This window comes from Polypterus senegalus, chromosome 6, assembly GCF_016835505.1.
Source record: "Polypterus senegalus isolate Bchr_013 chromosome 6, ASM1683550v1, whole genome shotgun sequence".
NCBI lineage: Eukaryota > Metazoa > Chordata > Cladistia > Polypteriformes > Polypteridae > Polypterus > Polypterus senegalus.
In genome coordinates, this window is record NC_053159.1 from 91,873,232 (window position 1) to 91,889,102 (window position 15,871).

Sequence of the window (15,871 nt, forward strand, 5' to 3'; positions counted from 1 at the left end):
TTCAGTTTCAGTTTTATGTTGAGGTGGAAAGAATTAAATTCATTATGAAAATGGAGGAGGTCCTACTCACTGGCAGTCCAGAAGAAAGACAAGAATATAAATATCTTAGTAGCCATCTCTTTTAAAGTACATCAGTTGCACACACTGTATGTCCACATTCCTTTTACATAATCAGCATTATATTAATATTAATATTTAAGTATTTCAAATGGAGAAAACAGCGTGTTAAGTTGAAAAGGCTTTTAAGTTAGTTAATATAAGATTATGAAAAAATATAACATTTCATGTAGTTAATAAAAAAACAGCTTAAAAGTATGCTTTTACTCCATATATTTCAATGGTAGTGTTAATTAACAGAAATGCATAACTTTTAAGGGGATATATGAACTATTGTATAGAAAACACACACACAGGTGTAAGTGGAAATATTTCGTGTTTAACAGATGCTTTTGTATATATTTCGTGTTTAACAGATGCTTTTGTATATGCCGAAAATTTAAAAAGAGAAAATGCTGTGTTGAAGATGAATATACATTTGTGAAAGACACACTCGTATGCAAACCTCCAACCACAGTTTCATACGTGCTGCAGCGAGTCCTGTGGAAAGAATGTGTTTTGTTGAAAAGTGTTGATGTTAGTAAAAATAACATTTCACATGCCTACGTGCAGTTAAACGCCTCACCTGCACTGCCTGGTGTAGCGGCGTATGGCTGGCTGGAGCTGTCTACAAGCGTGGTGCTGAAAACAACCCTCGGCTACCAGTGGCAGCCGCCGGCGCGGAATTTGGGAGGGGCTGCCTCTTTAAGAAGCTCTGCGCTGGTGGTGCAGGAAGGGGGGCTGCGCGAGGTGGCGGTGAGTCTTTACCGTTTCACCAGTAGCTTTCGGGGAGACGAAATTAAAACAGAGATTCCCTGGGTGTTAACGAATCAAACAGCAAACAGAGTGGAACTATTTCTTCACAGACCAAGGATTAAACAAGCCAACATACCCTGACCCTCCGGCTTCGAAGATGGGATGCCAACGCTCTCCTCGGTCTGATGTATTCGGCTTAGTCGTGGTGATGGCTTGCAGACTTGTTCTGGCAGCCAATAACTGTAAGTAGAACTGAGCTATACACGAAAACGGGGCGCACTGTGTCTGTGACATTCAATGAAGTTTTGCTACTGTATTTCTACCTCAATATAACACTGGGGTAATGGGTAACATCACCATATTGCCTAACTTTTTAAAGCCGCCAGGACAGTACATACAAGTGCATTCTCATGCAAGTATTGCATTAGATTAGACGGTTCTTTCAATAGTTTTCCTTCTTTTTTTCAATTAATACAGCATCGAAAATTGCATTGGACATTGCCGACTGCTGGTTGTTTTGACATCGTTTCCTGAGCAAGCTTTAGAAACCCCCGAGCCGTATGTTACTACATATGTGTTATATACCAGCCGTCTGATTTTTAATTTCAATACTCATATCTGTTGGATAATAAGTTTTGATGTCACTGTTGTGATTGGCTAAACACATACAGTGACCCTTTATAATATGGTATGCTTAATCGACTAAATGTAAAGTTGTGTAGCATTTGGTATTTAAAATTTCAACCTGTTTTTTTATGGTACAGAAATTCACGCGTGAGACATGGAGTATTCAGTCAATCTAGTTCTGAGCTGCACGGAGTTTTGCAAGCTCCTTTTAAACGTACACTTTCACTATGCGCTATGAAGTGTTAAATCTACATGAGGAATGGAGAGAGTAAAATGCAACAGATTTACAGGAAGCGTTTTGCGACTTTTCTGAAAGCTTCAGCCTTGTGCAGTTCCGCGATATGAATCTGTATTTAAGCTGGTATTCCTTTCAGAATTATTAAAGCATTCTAGGCTGATAGTAAAATGGCAAATGAGCAGAGAGCTGCCAGTCCTCGAAAATCGGCTGGCAAATGTTAATCCGGAAGGTGAAAAGACTTTCTTTTTAATACAAAACAGGCTATTTTACTGAAGTGCTCATTTTTGATAGTCGCGATCGATGGTCAAGAAAAGCTTCTGCTTTATTATAATGATTAAGACACAATTATGCGATTTAAAAAAGAGTCTTTTATAAGGAGTACATATAGTATTTACAGTATATAAAAAAATACAATCACGATGGCCTCATACAGATATGAATTATTTTTTGTGAGTGTACAGGTTCCCTAGTCAGAATACAAAATAATATATAACGCAAAACCCTTAAATTAGTTAAACTTGAATTCGCGTCCACTGTTTCAGATTTTCACAATGAAATGGCCACGACATAGAAATGCCGAAACACTCAGCTAGTCATGATATCATTGTCACTAGAGGTCGGTCTTTTGCTATATATGACATTATTTTATTCATTGTTGGAATGAAATTTTTGAGAGACACCTCTTGTTTAAGGAACTGCTGTATATTTTAGAGACCGTCAGGACAGAATGAGGGACGATATGCAATGAGATTTCTGCAGGACCTTCAGTCTACAAGCAAAACTAAGCCATGCATAAACCTCAAATAGAAAATGTGCATTATCAAGCAAGCGCATTAATATGTATAAAGCTTAATTTAGTTCTCAATATTTAGACGGAAAAGTGTGCAGTTGCAGCATAGTTAGTGTCACACATCATGCCCGATCATCACATATCGTCTTAACATGTAAATTATTCATACAGAATTATATTATTCCTATGTAATGGGAAGAAAAAAAAGTTGCCTTAAAATGTCTAAGCCTATGACAGTGACTGGCTTTCTTCTCATATGTTGTCATTAATACATTTTCATCTAAGACATTTATTAGAGTTTACAACATAACATGTCAACCCTGAAACTTGCCTTACCATTTGTGTTGCTAACTGCTTGTACTTAAAAGCACCAATGACAAGTACTGAACAAGCATAATTAATTAATTTTTATTTTGCAAGGTTAAATCAGTAATCACAATAGCAAGTATGCCTACACTACATACCTTAAATTGTATGAGAATATGTTATATTCCATTTACATTCTTTATGCATGTCTGTAAAGTCATTTGTTGAAAATAAGACTGTATAACTGATTATACTGTAGCTGAGAATAGGGAATGAAAAATCATCAAACATATTCTGTTATTCATTTTCCAAGTCAAATAAAATAGCTACATCATTTGGTAGGTGAGAACAATGTATTTCCCATTAGAGGCAGGCATTGGAGGTATCCTATATATAATAAATATATATATATATATATATATATATATACACAATGTGTATGTGTGTATGTATGTGTGTGTGTATGTATATTTTACATGTAAAGTATATAATCCATTTGCTCAACCAGTTTTGTTCATTCCAGATTGGCACACAGATGAAGCCAACAATCAAACTCAGACCATTCCAGTTTAAATACCCAACAAATGAAAATTACCTATTATGGGGAACAACAATATAAACCTCTCGCTCCATATATACAGTAAGGAAATCCAGGTCACTGTAGCAGTCAGGTATTGCTCATATAGAGATATTTGTTTTGTAGAATTTTGTCTTGATTGATGTAGGGTTTTGATATTCTGTGTTTTTTTGGTTTGTTCTAGGTTTGTTGAAATTGTAGAATGACAACTCCCCCGAAGTTATACTTAACTGTGATTTTATGTTGCACCCGTCTGTGTAGTAAAACTGGCTTTAGTTTTAAAGATAACTGCTGCATTATGTAGGCGTAAGAACTTTTTAAGAGGAGCTACAAACATTTTTGAATGAAATGTTATGAATGTTAAATAGTTTGATTATTGATGGTGAGAAGGCTGTTTATTTCAGGTAAAACCACTTAGAGTTTCAAATAATCCAAGACTTTAAGAATGATGTCAGGAAAACATTCAATAATAAATCATAAAATGTAGTAATTCAGCCCCGCTGCTCATAGGTTGTTCCTGCCTTGTGCTCAGTGCTTGCTGGGATAGACTCCGGCTTTCAAACAACCCTGCTCACAATTAAGCAGATTTGGATGATGGATGGTTGTTTCTAAGTAATCGGTTTGGATGAGGGATGAATGGATGTTGCAGTAATCAGTTCAGCCATGCTTATATACATACTGCAGACCTCTAATTTGAATACTGAAGCCAGAATGCAATGAACTGAAGACTGGCAAATTTTCAATTTAGCATTCACTTTAAAATAAGGGAATACCCTTCTCCCCGACATTTTTGTGTTATTTCACAATCATTTTCATCTTTGAAAGTTTGGTAACTCTCTAGTTTAGGTACTGCAACAGTACCTCTATTACTTATATACTTTAATGTAACAAGACCTTTACAAAGGCTGCTTTTGGTAATAATAACACTTTCAAAGCATCAATAAAGTGCTTATTCATTTGTGCAGTATGACCTACTAAAATAACATCACTTTTGAAGGGTCTAGAGTGTCTTAAGTGAGACATATTTTCTTGATTTTGAATACTTCATTATAAGCCCCGTGAGCCCTTCATATTCATGAGTAATTCCAACAGCATATCAAATGGCACACTGCACAGAGATGAATAACCACTGTACGGATACTGTACAGGTTTTGTTGTATAAGAATAAATGAGTAATACATGCATTTTCACGTTACTTAAACTAAAGTGTTACTGAAAGTTTTTTTTGTAACCACATCTGTGCTGAAGTCATGTTTACTTGATGTTTAAACTAAACTTCCCTACTGTTAGACAACTGTTTATGAAACCGTACTGTGACCTTAGAAAGTGTTAGTATCAATACTCTGGGGGACCGCTTTGAGCTGCTTATCCCATTTTAACCTGTGAAACAACAACGATTACTGACATTGCTCTCCAAATTCTCTGAAAGCCACACTATTAAAAATCTTGCTGAACATTGGCAGTTTTTGCTTGTACAACTCTCTACTGAAGCCTGTTGACCAGACTATATGAGCTATAAAATTAAAATCAGATCCAATGACTTTAGCCCACTTTTTTTCTAAGAGCATTCTTCTGTCGGTTTATAAACTCTCTAACAGAGTGTCTACCATTTTTTACTGAAACACACCTTCGATTCCATGATCATTTAAATCCCCCTCTTTTCACAGTCCAATATTTCATTTTCTTTATACAAAGTCCGTCCCCAAATTGTTCTATCAAAGTACCTATCATCAATTTGACTTGTGCTATTGTTTTAATTATTTCCTTTAGTAAAAATGATCTGTGTCAGTTTCATGCTATATTTTAATCTTATTTGCAAAGCAATTTGTGATTGCGCACACTGTGAGCAGCACTCTATAAAATAAATATGGATTGACTGATTACAGTATACAATATGACAACAGTCATTATTACTTTGAAATCACCACATTAGATTTTGTTTGGGTGCCATACCTTTATAGGGAGACAACACAAACACAAGACACTGTTACAGATATGCTGGGTTGCACACAGACCATCAATTAGGCCGATTCTGTTGCCATGCCACCATCTGGCAATAAATTATGGATAAGCCTAGAAATGACTCCTAACATAAAAAATGCTAAGCAGAAGCAATTCTTTTACACCTAGGAAATAAGCAACACTAAAAAAATGTAAAAAAGTTTGCCATACATGTATCAACCTTTTAATCTTAGATGGTTGGACTAACAGTAAATCTAGCAGTAATAACCTTTTTAATCTTGTTTGTACTCTGCACTCTCTTCTGTTCCCATGTATATTCACTTATTTAGTACACTTCATTTTTGAGAAGTCGCATCATATTTTCAAACTGGTCCATTAAAACGTAAAAATGCATTTAGTATTTGGCTCTGCATCAGCAATGTAGAAAGAAAAGTTAAAGTAAATGCCTAAAGCTCTAACCCTAATTTAAAAGGAAATTGGCCTTCCCTTTCTGCATGCTTATTTTCTACCTATTGCTTATCTCACCTTTTTAAGAAGTGTTAGGGCATCACACAAACATGCAGGACTCTAATTATTCTGAAGTGATTGTAGATATAACATATTATGTAAACTAAAGGCTATGTGAAAGAAGCAGTGAATGCATCTCTTGGGATGAATAAGTCAGGTCTAAATCGCTGGAAATGCTGCAATTACTGTACATTTGAAAGCAGTCTTGGCAAGCAGTGTGGCCTTTAGTTAGAAAATTGAATGATAAACCTTAAAACTGTGAGTTCAGTGTCCATCACAGACGCACTGCATAATCTTGACCAAATCAGTTTACTTAACTGGAGAAATTATGTGTAAAATATTAAGACAGTATGAGAAATATGTGCTAAAACCTTTTAAGATAGTATTTACTAAGTAAAGATAATCAAGTTGATTCTGAGAGTTTTTTATATTCTATTTTTGATTATAGTTCTTTGTGTGATGAATTATCTACCAAATTTCAATTAAAATAAAACAAACAAGGTCAAGAAAGTAACCTAACAACACTGAAAAAGCATTATATGGTGCTCGCCCTTCTCCTCTTGAATTTTATTAACCCTTGAACTATTTCTAGCAACCCATATTATATAAAAAGTATTACTAAAATTTTTTTTTATTAAATATTATTTGTATTTAGAATGAAAGTATAATTTTAATATTTCATTTTTAAGTTTCTTACGCTTGCTTTTATGTCTGCTGCATTTGATTTATCAGCATAAGCCTCCACACAGCCTGTGTGTAAATGTACATACCCCTTATCCTTGTACAATGGTGAAGGGCAGCCAGGTAGGAACAAAACCTGGACTGGGTGTCAGCCCATCGTAGGGTAATTACACATGCATAAACACACAGACACACACACATTAGGGCCAATTTTGCAACACCAGTTCACCTAACCTGTATGTTTTTGGACTGTGGGAGGAAGCCAGAGTACCCAGAGAAAACCCACATGGACATGAAGAAAGCATGCAAACTTCAAAAATGGAATACGTGAGATGCAAACCCCAGTATGCCACCCACTTTAGAATATTAGGACAGAACAATTTTCAAGAGAACTCAACTGAACCAAGCACTCATTCGTGCTCCAAAATAACATCAAGTTGAGATTTGATAGTTCCAAAAATCATACTGCCTACTGCACTACTTGGTAATTCATTCCAAGTGTCTATGGTTCTCTCTGTGAGAAGAGATTCTAATGTGTAAAATTTACCCTTAACATGTGATCCATAGTACTACTGTATTTCATTTCATATTTATACAAATTTCAATAATAGAATCTCTTAATCTGTGTTTACTAAGTTGAAGTCCAATAGCAGCCCATCAGGAATAACCCTAAAGGTTGTTTACTTTAGGGAACTTTCCAGCACTCCAAATTCCAGCCTCGACCACTGTGACACAAATCCAAGGTTTACATAAAAGGTTTATTACAATAAAATACATTAACAAATGCTTCATTGTAACAATAATCCACATAGAAGCATCATTCTCTTCTTTTTCTTCACCACTTCTCCTGGATGAACTTTGTTCTTCTATCTGCCTCCAACTCTCCTGGATGAGGCAGAGAGACTCCTTTTATATCAGACCTGGCATTACTTCCAATACTAGGACAGGCTCCGAGGATAACATTTCCTGGTCAGGTGGAAGTCTCATATAGTAAGGATTGTCCATCCCTATAGCACCTCCTGACAGCATCCACAGAACCCAACTGGGCTGTATTCCTGCACTCCAGTTCCCAGCAGGCCCTGTGGGTATCACAGGGACCTTGCCATCTGTGTTATTGGGGGAGAAAGTATTCAAGTGCCATTGTTCCTCCCCCAGTCTTTCCATTGTACTGGCCTCCCAGCTGAGTAAGAGTGCCTTTTCCATCCTGTCAGTAATGGCAGCTCATGTGTACAAGGTCTAGAAATAACTGATAGCCTGGACAAGTGAGGAGACAACTGTTACATCTCAGCAGATAAAATATACCATGGGTTCCATGTCAGTTAAAGCTTTTTTTTGGGGGGTGTAGATGGTGGATGGATTTTTTTGCATGTTATCATTACTCTTAAGGAATGTAGGAAATGAATGCCTTGAGGTTTAAAAAACACCTGTCATTGGCATCTGTCTCTGTATAAAAGATTAATTAAGATATAGCTTAAGCAATATGTGTGAACCTTTCTTATTTACTCAGTGTGTGTGCCTTTTTTCCTAATTCATAGAGAAGTTTCTAAAGACTGCACAGACAAAAACTCAGGCATAGATAGTGTGACCAGAAGTCATTCTGTATGAAGAAACTTTTTAAATCCTTAATTAAAAAAGTAACAAACAGTGAACGTGTACTTGGAAATTTATTTCAGTAATTTGGTTGCCAAGTTATTTTCTAAAAGTAGGACATTTTGTAAATTGAGTAATGTTGAATTCTTCTGATGTTGTTTTTTTGCCAAAGTAGATTTATTTGGAATTCTGAATGTTTTTATTTAGTTCTCACTCTGACTATTACACATTGCAACAAACAGGTATAGTGTAATGAAAACTGATCAATTACTCAATAATTTACCTGAAAACAGATATTATGGGTTCAATTTAAAGCATGACAAGGTCTATTGCGGGTCATCTTATAAAAGCATACTTGTATGGGTAAGTTGAACTTATTTGTTTGTTTCTTCAGTGCTGTTGATGTTTAATGAGAGGTTCTGAGAGCACATAGTGACTGAATCAGTAAGCAGCCACTCAAGACATAACACTGATCCACTGTTAAGTCTGTTAAGCGTTACAGGGAGCCAGAGACTAACTAGAATGAGACCAATACATGAATTAACCTTCAGTGAGATGCAGGGTGCACACAAACTAAGAAGTGGAGGGACCCTTACAGTACATTAGCAGCATTCAATCACACAAGCAGGGTGACATGCGATGCAATTTTTAACTTTAATAATAGTGTTCATATTTTTTACCATTTGTTCTGGTTGCATAATGTATTTCCAAATTTATTTTGGTTTCTGAGGATTATTTTGAGGAGTTCTTTTAAATATGTTGATAGCCTGTGTCACTGCTGCCTAAAGGCAGGAGGACATTTCAAGATGGCTTCTTTGTGAAAATAAAGGCAAAAAAAGAATAACAAATACAGTGGTACCTTGGTATACGTCTGCTTTGGAATAAGTCCAAATTGGTATACGTCCTGTTTGGATGTGAAAAATTTTGCTTGGTATGCGACCTTTGTTTGGAATACAACTCGCATGCTAGAACACTGCACGCTACCCTTGTTTACCTCGAAACAAAGCCACAACTGCCCATGAGCGTCAGTACGTGCTATAACTCTCTGTGAATTTTCACGTGATTTTGTGTTTTTTTGCGTAAATTTGAATTGATTGTTGAAAAGTATGAAGGTTGCATGCATATCTTGGCTGCTGCATACCGTATGCCGAGAACGATGGTATCTATGATTGTGAAAAACAAAAACGTTATTAAAAAGTAAAGTGAGGTTAAATTTTCATTTATTTCACCTAATTGCTTTTGTATTTACTGTATGTATTTTAGTATTAAGCAGTGTTTAAATTATTTTATACAACCCCATCAATGTATAATATGCCAATAACAATAGGATTTTTTTTCATGAGAATGGATTAATCATTTTCCCTTTATTTCTTATGGGAAAAATGTTGGGTGTTTGGTATAATTCAAAGGATCTGGAATGGATTAAGGACGTATACCGAGGTACCACTGTATATTCAATTTATGCTCCTGTCATTTTGACTTGATTTTTCTGTTTTTTCTCCTCTGTTATTCAGTCTTTGCTCTTTCAGTGACCACATTATTGCTTTCCCCCAAAAGTAACTCAACCATTAAACAATATTAGACTATCTACAATCCAAATACAGTGATCCCTCGCTATATCGCACTTCGACTTTCGTGGCTTCACTCCATCGCGGATTTTAAATGTAAGCATATCTAAATATATATCACAGATTTTTCGCTGGTTCGCAGATTTCTGCGGACAATGGGTCTTTCAATTTATGTTACATGCTTCCTCAGTTTGTTTGCCCAGTTGATTTCATACAAGGGATCCTATTGGCGGATGGCTGACAAGCTACCCAATCAGAGCATGTATTACATATTAAATAAAACTCCTCAGTGATATACGATATGCTTCCCACGCGCTGCTTCGCACACGTAAAAGCTCTAACAGCCCGTATTGATTTTTCATTGTTTGCTTTTCTCTGTCACTCACTCTCTCTGAGAAATACAGGCAGATACTTATCCATCATGCAATACCATCAGGGAGGCGTATGATTGGCCCCATTATCTGCTCCTGACGGAGGGGGTGTGAGCAGAGAGGCTGTTTGCACAGTGGCTGTTTGCTTAGAAGATACAGACGCGCTTGTAAAAATATGCTGAAAGGCTACCTTCACATTGATCCTTTCATTGCGCCGCTATATCGCGGTGCTTGCATACTTAAAAGTGCAACAGCCCTATTGATTTTTGATTGTTTACTTTACTCTCTCTCTGACATTCTCCGCTCCTGACACGCACCTTGAAGAGGAAGATATGTTTGGATTATTTTAATTGTGAGAAAGAACTGTCATCTCTGTCTTGTCATGGAGCACAGTTTAAACTTTTGACTAAAGGGTGTTATTTCATGTCTAGAGGGCTCTAATAATGTTAAAAAAATCTTATTTAGAAGGTCGTAAACAGGGTTTCAATGCTCTAACTGCGAAAATATTAGATTTATAAATAAAGAATCCTACTTCTTGGAAAGTCATTTATCTGTCTGGAGCGGATCAACCGCTATAAATGAGGGTTTACTGTATAACTGTGCAGAGAATATTTATAAACAGTGTGGGAGAGTTTCTAAGAGCTTAAAATATATAAAAATAACCATACAAACATGTGGTTTCTACTTCGCGGATTTTCACCTATTGCGTTGGGGTTCTGGAACGCAACCCCCGCAATCGAGGAGGGATTACTGTAATTGTGATTTTGAACAAATATTTTTCGTCTTGGTAGATGCAACCGTTTCCCCAGTTTTATCATGAAATACTTTAACGCTGTTGGTGTGTGTGTTACTTTTTCATGAAAGGCCCTATGTAAGCCTCTTATGTTCTTTTGCAATTGGTGGACAAGTAATGCCCCTAAACAATACCTTAGTCTATTAACCTTGTGTCAGTGAACCCTGGAAACCACAGCAGTGAGACTTTATGCTTCTGGGACTTTCCTTCATCTTAACCCAGTTTTCCACCACTGAGTGGAAGGCACCAAAGCACCTCTCTGAGTCCCTACTGGACCTCGATAACACAGGAAAAAGACCCCCAACACCTTCAATTATTGATAATGTCAGTTAAGATATGGTCATTTCAGTGAGATAATTAACAGACTTTATTAAAATTAAAAATATAGAAATCGGACATCTCAAACACTAGGAGTTAATAAATGCTAACAATACAACTTGAATGATTCAAAAGAATGTACCCAACAGGGTTCATCTCAGTTAGTTCACAAGTGGTAAATCATAAGCTGGTTGAAATACTTGTGTTGATTACAAGCTTTGTGTGCCATTATCTGCCCAGTGTTTTCTTTTTAAGTCATTCCTGTAAACTGCGCAGTGTTTTTCTTCCTAATATTCGTGTCTGTTGATGTGTATTTTGTAGGTGACAAGTTTAATTAAACACAGTTTCCAAGCCTACTAAACGCTGTCTCTCCCTGTCTTTTATCCTGTCTCCATTGCATATCCAACACTGTCCCCCCTCTCTTTTCTCCAAAACAATATCACTGAGTACCGTCATATCCTTTTCTTTTATACAGTACCATTGTGAGGTAATTCTATTTTAAAATTAGTGATAAATCGTAGGATACGACGTGTCACGAGGCTTCAACTAAAAGCAGGCAGCTGATACCATGTCACTGATCTTGTTACTCATACTATATGGTCCAGAGGTCACTCTGAACATTACCATATAGCTAAGTACAATAAAGATTATAGTCATGCAAACTATTAAAGTTCTAATCACTTATTTGACATTTTCTTAAAAGTACACACATGCACACTCTAGTTATTTTAGCTGAGTGTAAAGCTATACTGATATTATGATATTATTCTGATATTCATGACAATTTTATATCTCCCATCAGCTCTCAGTTTATTCTTTATATTCTCATTGCTTACTGCCTAATCATTTCTGCTTAAAAACACTTGCCCAGTCTTGATAAACTCTTAAATGCACAATTAAATATTGTAGTGCTGTGCTGTGCCAATGCAGCACTCACTGGCGCCAAGTGTCAATGGACTCTTGCTCTTTAAATTGCTCTTTTGGGTAGCTTGCACTGGATGGAATTCTGTTTGTAACATTGCAGGCTTGCAGTTTTTTTTTTTATAGGCGCCCCTACTGATGGCTCTAAAGCTGATCATTTGTATAATGGAATGCCCGCTCATTCTGTTAGCTTTTCATCCCCGGGCGGATGCCATTTGTCGGTGCAACGCAGTATTATTAGCTTTACCTTAATAGCTCTGCATTCTTGTCTTACATTTTATTTAAAAACTGTATCTTGTCTAAATAATCCCTTATTAACTCACCATACATTTTCATATTATGAGTCTTTTATTTTTCGCTCCAATATAGCTCACAAGATGGAAACACAGTCGTCCAGTGGCTAATATTCCGTTACATCATCAAAACACATCATTTCAGTTCCCAGATCAGTCACTGTCTCTGTAGAGTTTGTACGTTCTCCCAATTGTCAGGTAGGTTATGTCATATCTAAGGTATACTCTAAAGACATGAATGTTGTGTTAATGGCTGTCTTAAACATACTGCAAGGCAAAATGAGTTTACTTTATTTTGTATCTCTTTTCTCTTGTGTTTACATCTCTTGACTACCATTTTTGTGTCAGTATGTATTTGAAATGAGCCACAAACTATATACTTATACTATCTCACCTTGAGCAGTAAATGTGTTTTCATGGCTGACAGTGAATACCAATGCAGACAATTTCCTTAAACTTTGCATTTAAAGCAAAGATATTTAAATAAATAAAATGCCATGTGTCAAGTATATTGCAAGCAGACAAAAATGGAAAAACTGAAATGATCAGGGTTTTACATTGGCATAATTGAATACAGCAATTTCAGGTTTTCAACTTGAATTATCATAATGTGCACTCTGCACTTATTAACAGGACATAATGCTTTTATTTTTCATCAATATATTGTGTAAACAATGCATGCATTGAAAAGCAGTTAAACAATATTCAGAAAGAGTTTTTTTTCCCCCAAAGCTAAAACGATAATAAAATCAATATATTTCAATAATACGGACTTATTAAATGTGGGAGCACTTAATCTCACGGCCTAATTGCAGTAAGCAATTAAAACCCTTATAAATAATGGAGTAATGTTGCTACTTGTGAAGTGATTGAAAAAAGTAAAATAAAAGCTTGGGAATTATATAAAGAAAGGTAAAAGTTGAGCTGTATATTTTATAACTTTGGTACTAGAAATAGTCAGCCTATTGGGGACTACATTAGCTTTCCTTTTCTCGGCCCAAGGGGTTGAGAAGTTGGATTTTTTTTCTTCCTGAGGTATGAATAAGAACTTGTTAGGGATTGATTTTGTTTGAAAGTTCTGAAGCAATATGGACAAAACAATAATCAGGAGATTTTTTTTTTTTTAAGAAAACAAGTGGTTTTTCAAAAATGTGGTAACTGAGCCTTGCTAATTTTAGGTTATCTCATAGAGAGACTTTAATCATCAATTCTGATCCAATTTTTTTTTATTCTTCAATAAAAAAGAACTCAGCTTTAAAATGTGCTGAGCTCCATTCCTTTGCCTCCCATGAGGAATAATTCTATTTTTTGTCTCTCTGTGGTGTCTTGAAACAGATTCATGACACATTCTCAGATAATCGACAAAGCAACATTTAGATTTCTTTGTTCATTAAAATTGTGAATTATTAAAACTACACCAAGTGCAAGATCTTCATTTTTCAAAGAAGTATTTGGAACATGAAGAGATTTTAAGCCTGCCAGGACTCACCGGTCAGAGCTGCCTCCTTATTTTCTACTAAAAGATTTAGTTGCGTTTGTAATTTGAAAGCAATCCTGCTGAGAAAATGATTGCATTTACAATTATTTAGATGAGAGCTTTATTCAGAATCTTCACAAATGATCATTGATGCATTATTGAACCTGTGTAATCCAGCTGAGGGTCACAGGGGTCTGGGCTTTTCCTGACAGTATCAGGGACAAAGAGGGAGCCAATCTTGGACAAGGGTGTCAGTGTACTACAGGGTATGCTCATGAAGTTGGCCACATTTAGAGTCACATAAGAGGTATGTCTGTGGGTGTTTAAGGAAGGAAAATGGGTAATTCTTCAAAAACAAAAATGCACAGACAAAAGGAGAACATGTCAAAGAACTGGCAGCTGTATAGTGCTCTGTGAAAATCAAAGAAATACAAATTAATATGCAAGAAAGTGTTGAGCCAATTGAATGCTATATTAGTTTTTACTATATCATAAGTGCTGGACAACAGTGTACAGTACCGTATTTTACAAGTTATTTAAAACTATGGGTAAAACACAGTTCAAATGATGTGACAGCTGTGACTTATATTGTGGACAAGTATAAGAAATTCCTGTCAACACTGTTACAGTACATTTAAAGGAAACTCATCAGTTTATGTATTTTTGCAAGATTTAAGTTTTACTCCGTTGGCCATGCTCTCTTTCTCAGGTGTGGGGGTTTTGTTTTCAATCCTATTTTTTGTTAAAATTGTTCTGTATGGAATGATTACAATAAAATGAATAAAATAAAAAAATAAATGAAAAAAGGAGTCCACCACTGGGATAGTGTCAGAAATCCCAAGTTGATATCCGGACACCAAGATTTTCAGACATTTGTAAATAACTAGTGGTGAAATATATTGTGTTCATCAAAGATTTTTCATTTACTTGTTTATAAATCAATTTTTCATGATGTTTTTGAGAGGATGTATTTCTTTCTGAACTGTGAGAGTCATTTGCAGTGTGCTCTGATGACACAGTGCTCATCTTATCTTAATGCATACTTACAAGACCACCTTTGGGAACCTGCGTCGTTGCAGTGTGCCTCAGTGCTGTGGAATAGCAGAACATTAAAACCAAGACTATGTTTAATTGCAGTGAGTTTCTTGGTGGAGATGGAAGCCAAAGTTGTTCAGGAACTTAGACCACCTTGTGAGCAGGTTTAGTTAATGTTGCAAAATAAATTTTGCACGCATCAGACAAGCTGCTGCAGACATGAACAAGCAATGTATGCTATTAAAAAAATATTGAAAACTGTATTTTGCATTTATATTTGAAGTATAGAGCGATACTGTATCAAATATATTTAACTCAATGCTATAGAAAAAAAGATGCGTGGCAATATTTATACTGTGTAATATAAGAAAACAGAAAAACTTTTGGGTACTCAAAACTTTACTGGTAGGTGGATCATCTTAGCTAGTACAGCTTTTAATTGTCCATTGTAATATGGAGGTTTTATTGAAAGATTTTGCTGTCTTTAGTAAGTGTCCAATGATGCTGGAATAAAGAAGGCATAAGTAACAAAAGAGTCTTTCTTGAACACTATACAATCTGTAGTTGTAAATGAGATCGAGAGGCTTTTCCATCACTACAGGACCATGGCCGTGCAGTGGAGATTTACTCTCCTCAGTAACAGCATCATCAGACAATTAATTATGACTCTATAAACAGCCATGCACTTGTACCTACTAGGAGTTTGCCAGAAGCACTCAGTAGCTAATTTAGAATCCTATACAAAATTGCTACAGCATATGTAAATTTGAGGAAAATCAACTCGTACTGAGAGAGAAGTAAATCCCTAAGGACAATCAGTGAAAAAATATCTATGCGCTCCCTCCCGTCAAGCTGATAATGCTTTGACCTTGTCGTTATCATTCTCTTTCAATTTACATGGCTATTTGATTGTCCCTCATTGAGTCTTGTCCTTTGCCCTGTGATTTTTGGTTTCTGTCTATTTT

General features: G+C 35.9%; 1 protein-coding gene across 1 annotated transcript in view; it reads left to right on the forward strand.

The window, feature by feature from the left end:
* The first annotated feature begins 858 nt into the window (after positions 1-858).
* The window catches only part of LOC120531259 (contactin-associated protein-like 5), a 558,381-nt gene continuing 543,368 nt past the window's right edge, over positions 859-15,871 (forward strand). The window contains exon 1 of the mRNA XM_039756505.1: positions 859-1,094. Within this exon, the coding sequence (XP_039612439.1) occupies positions 1,010-1,094 (85 nt within the window). The 5' untranslated portion in view covers positions 859-1,009. The remainder of the gene's footprint in view (positions 1,095-15,871) is intronic.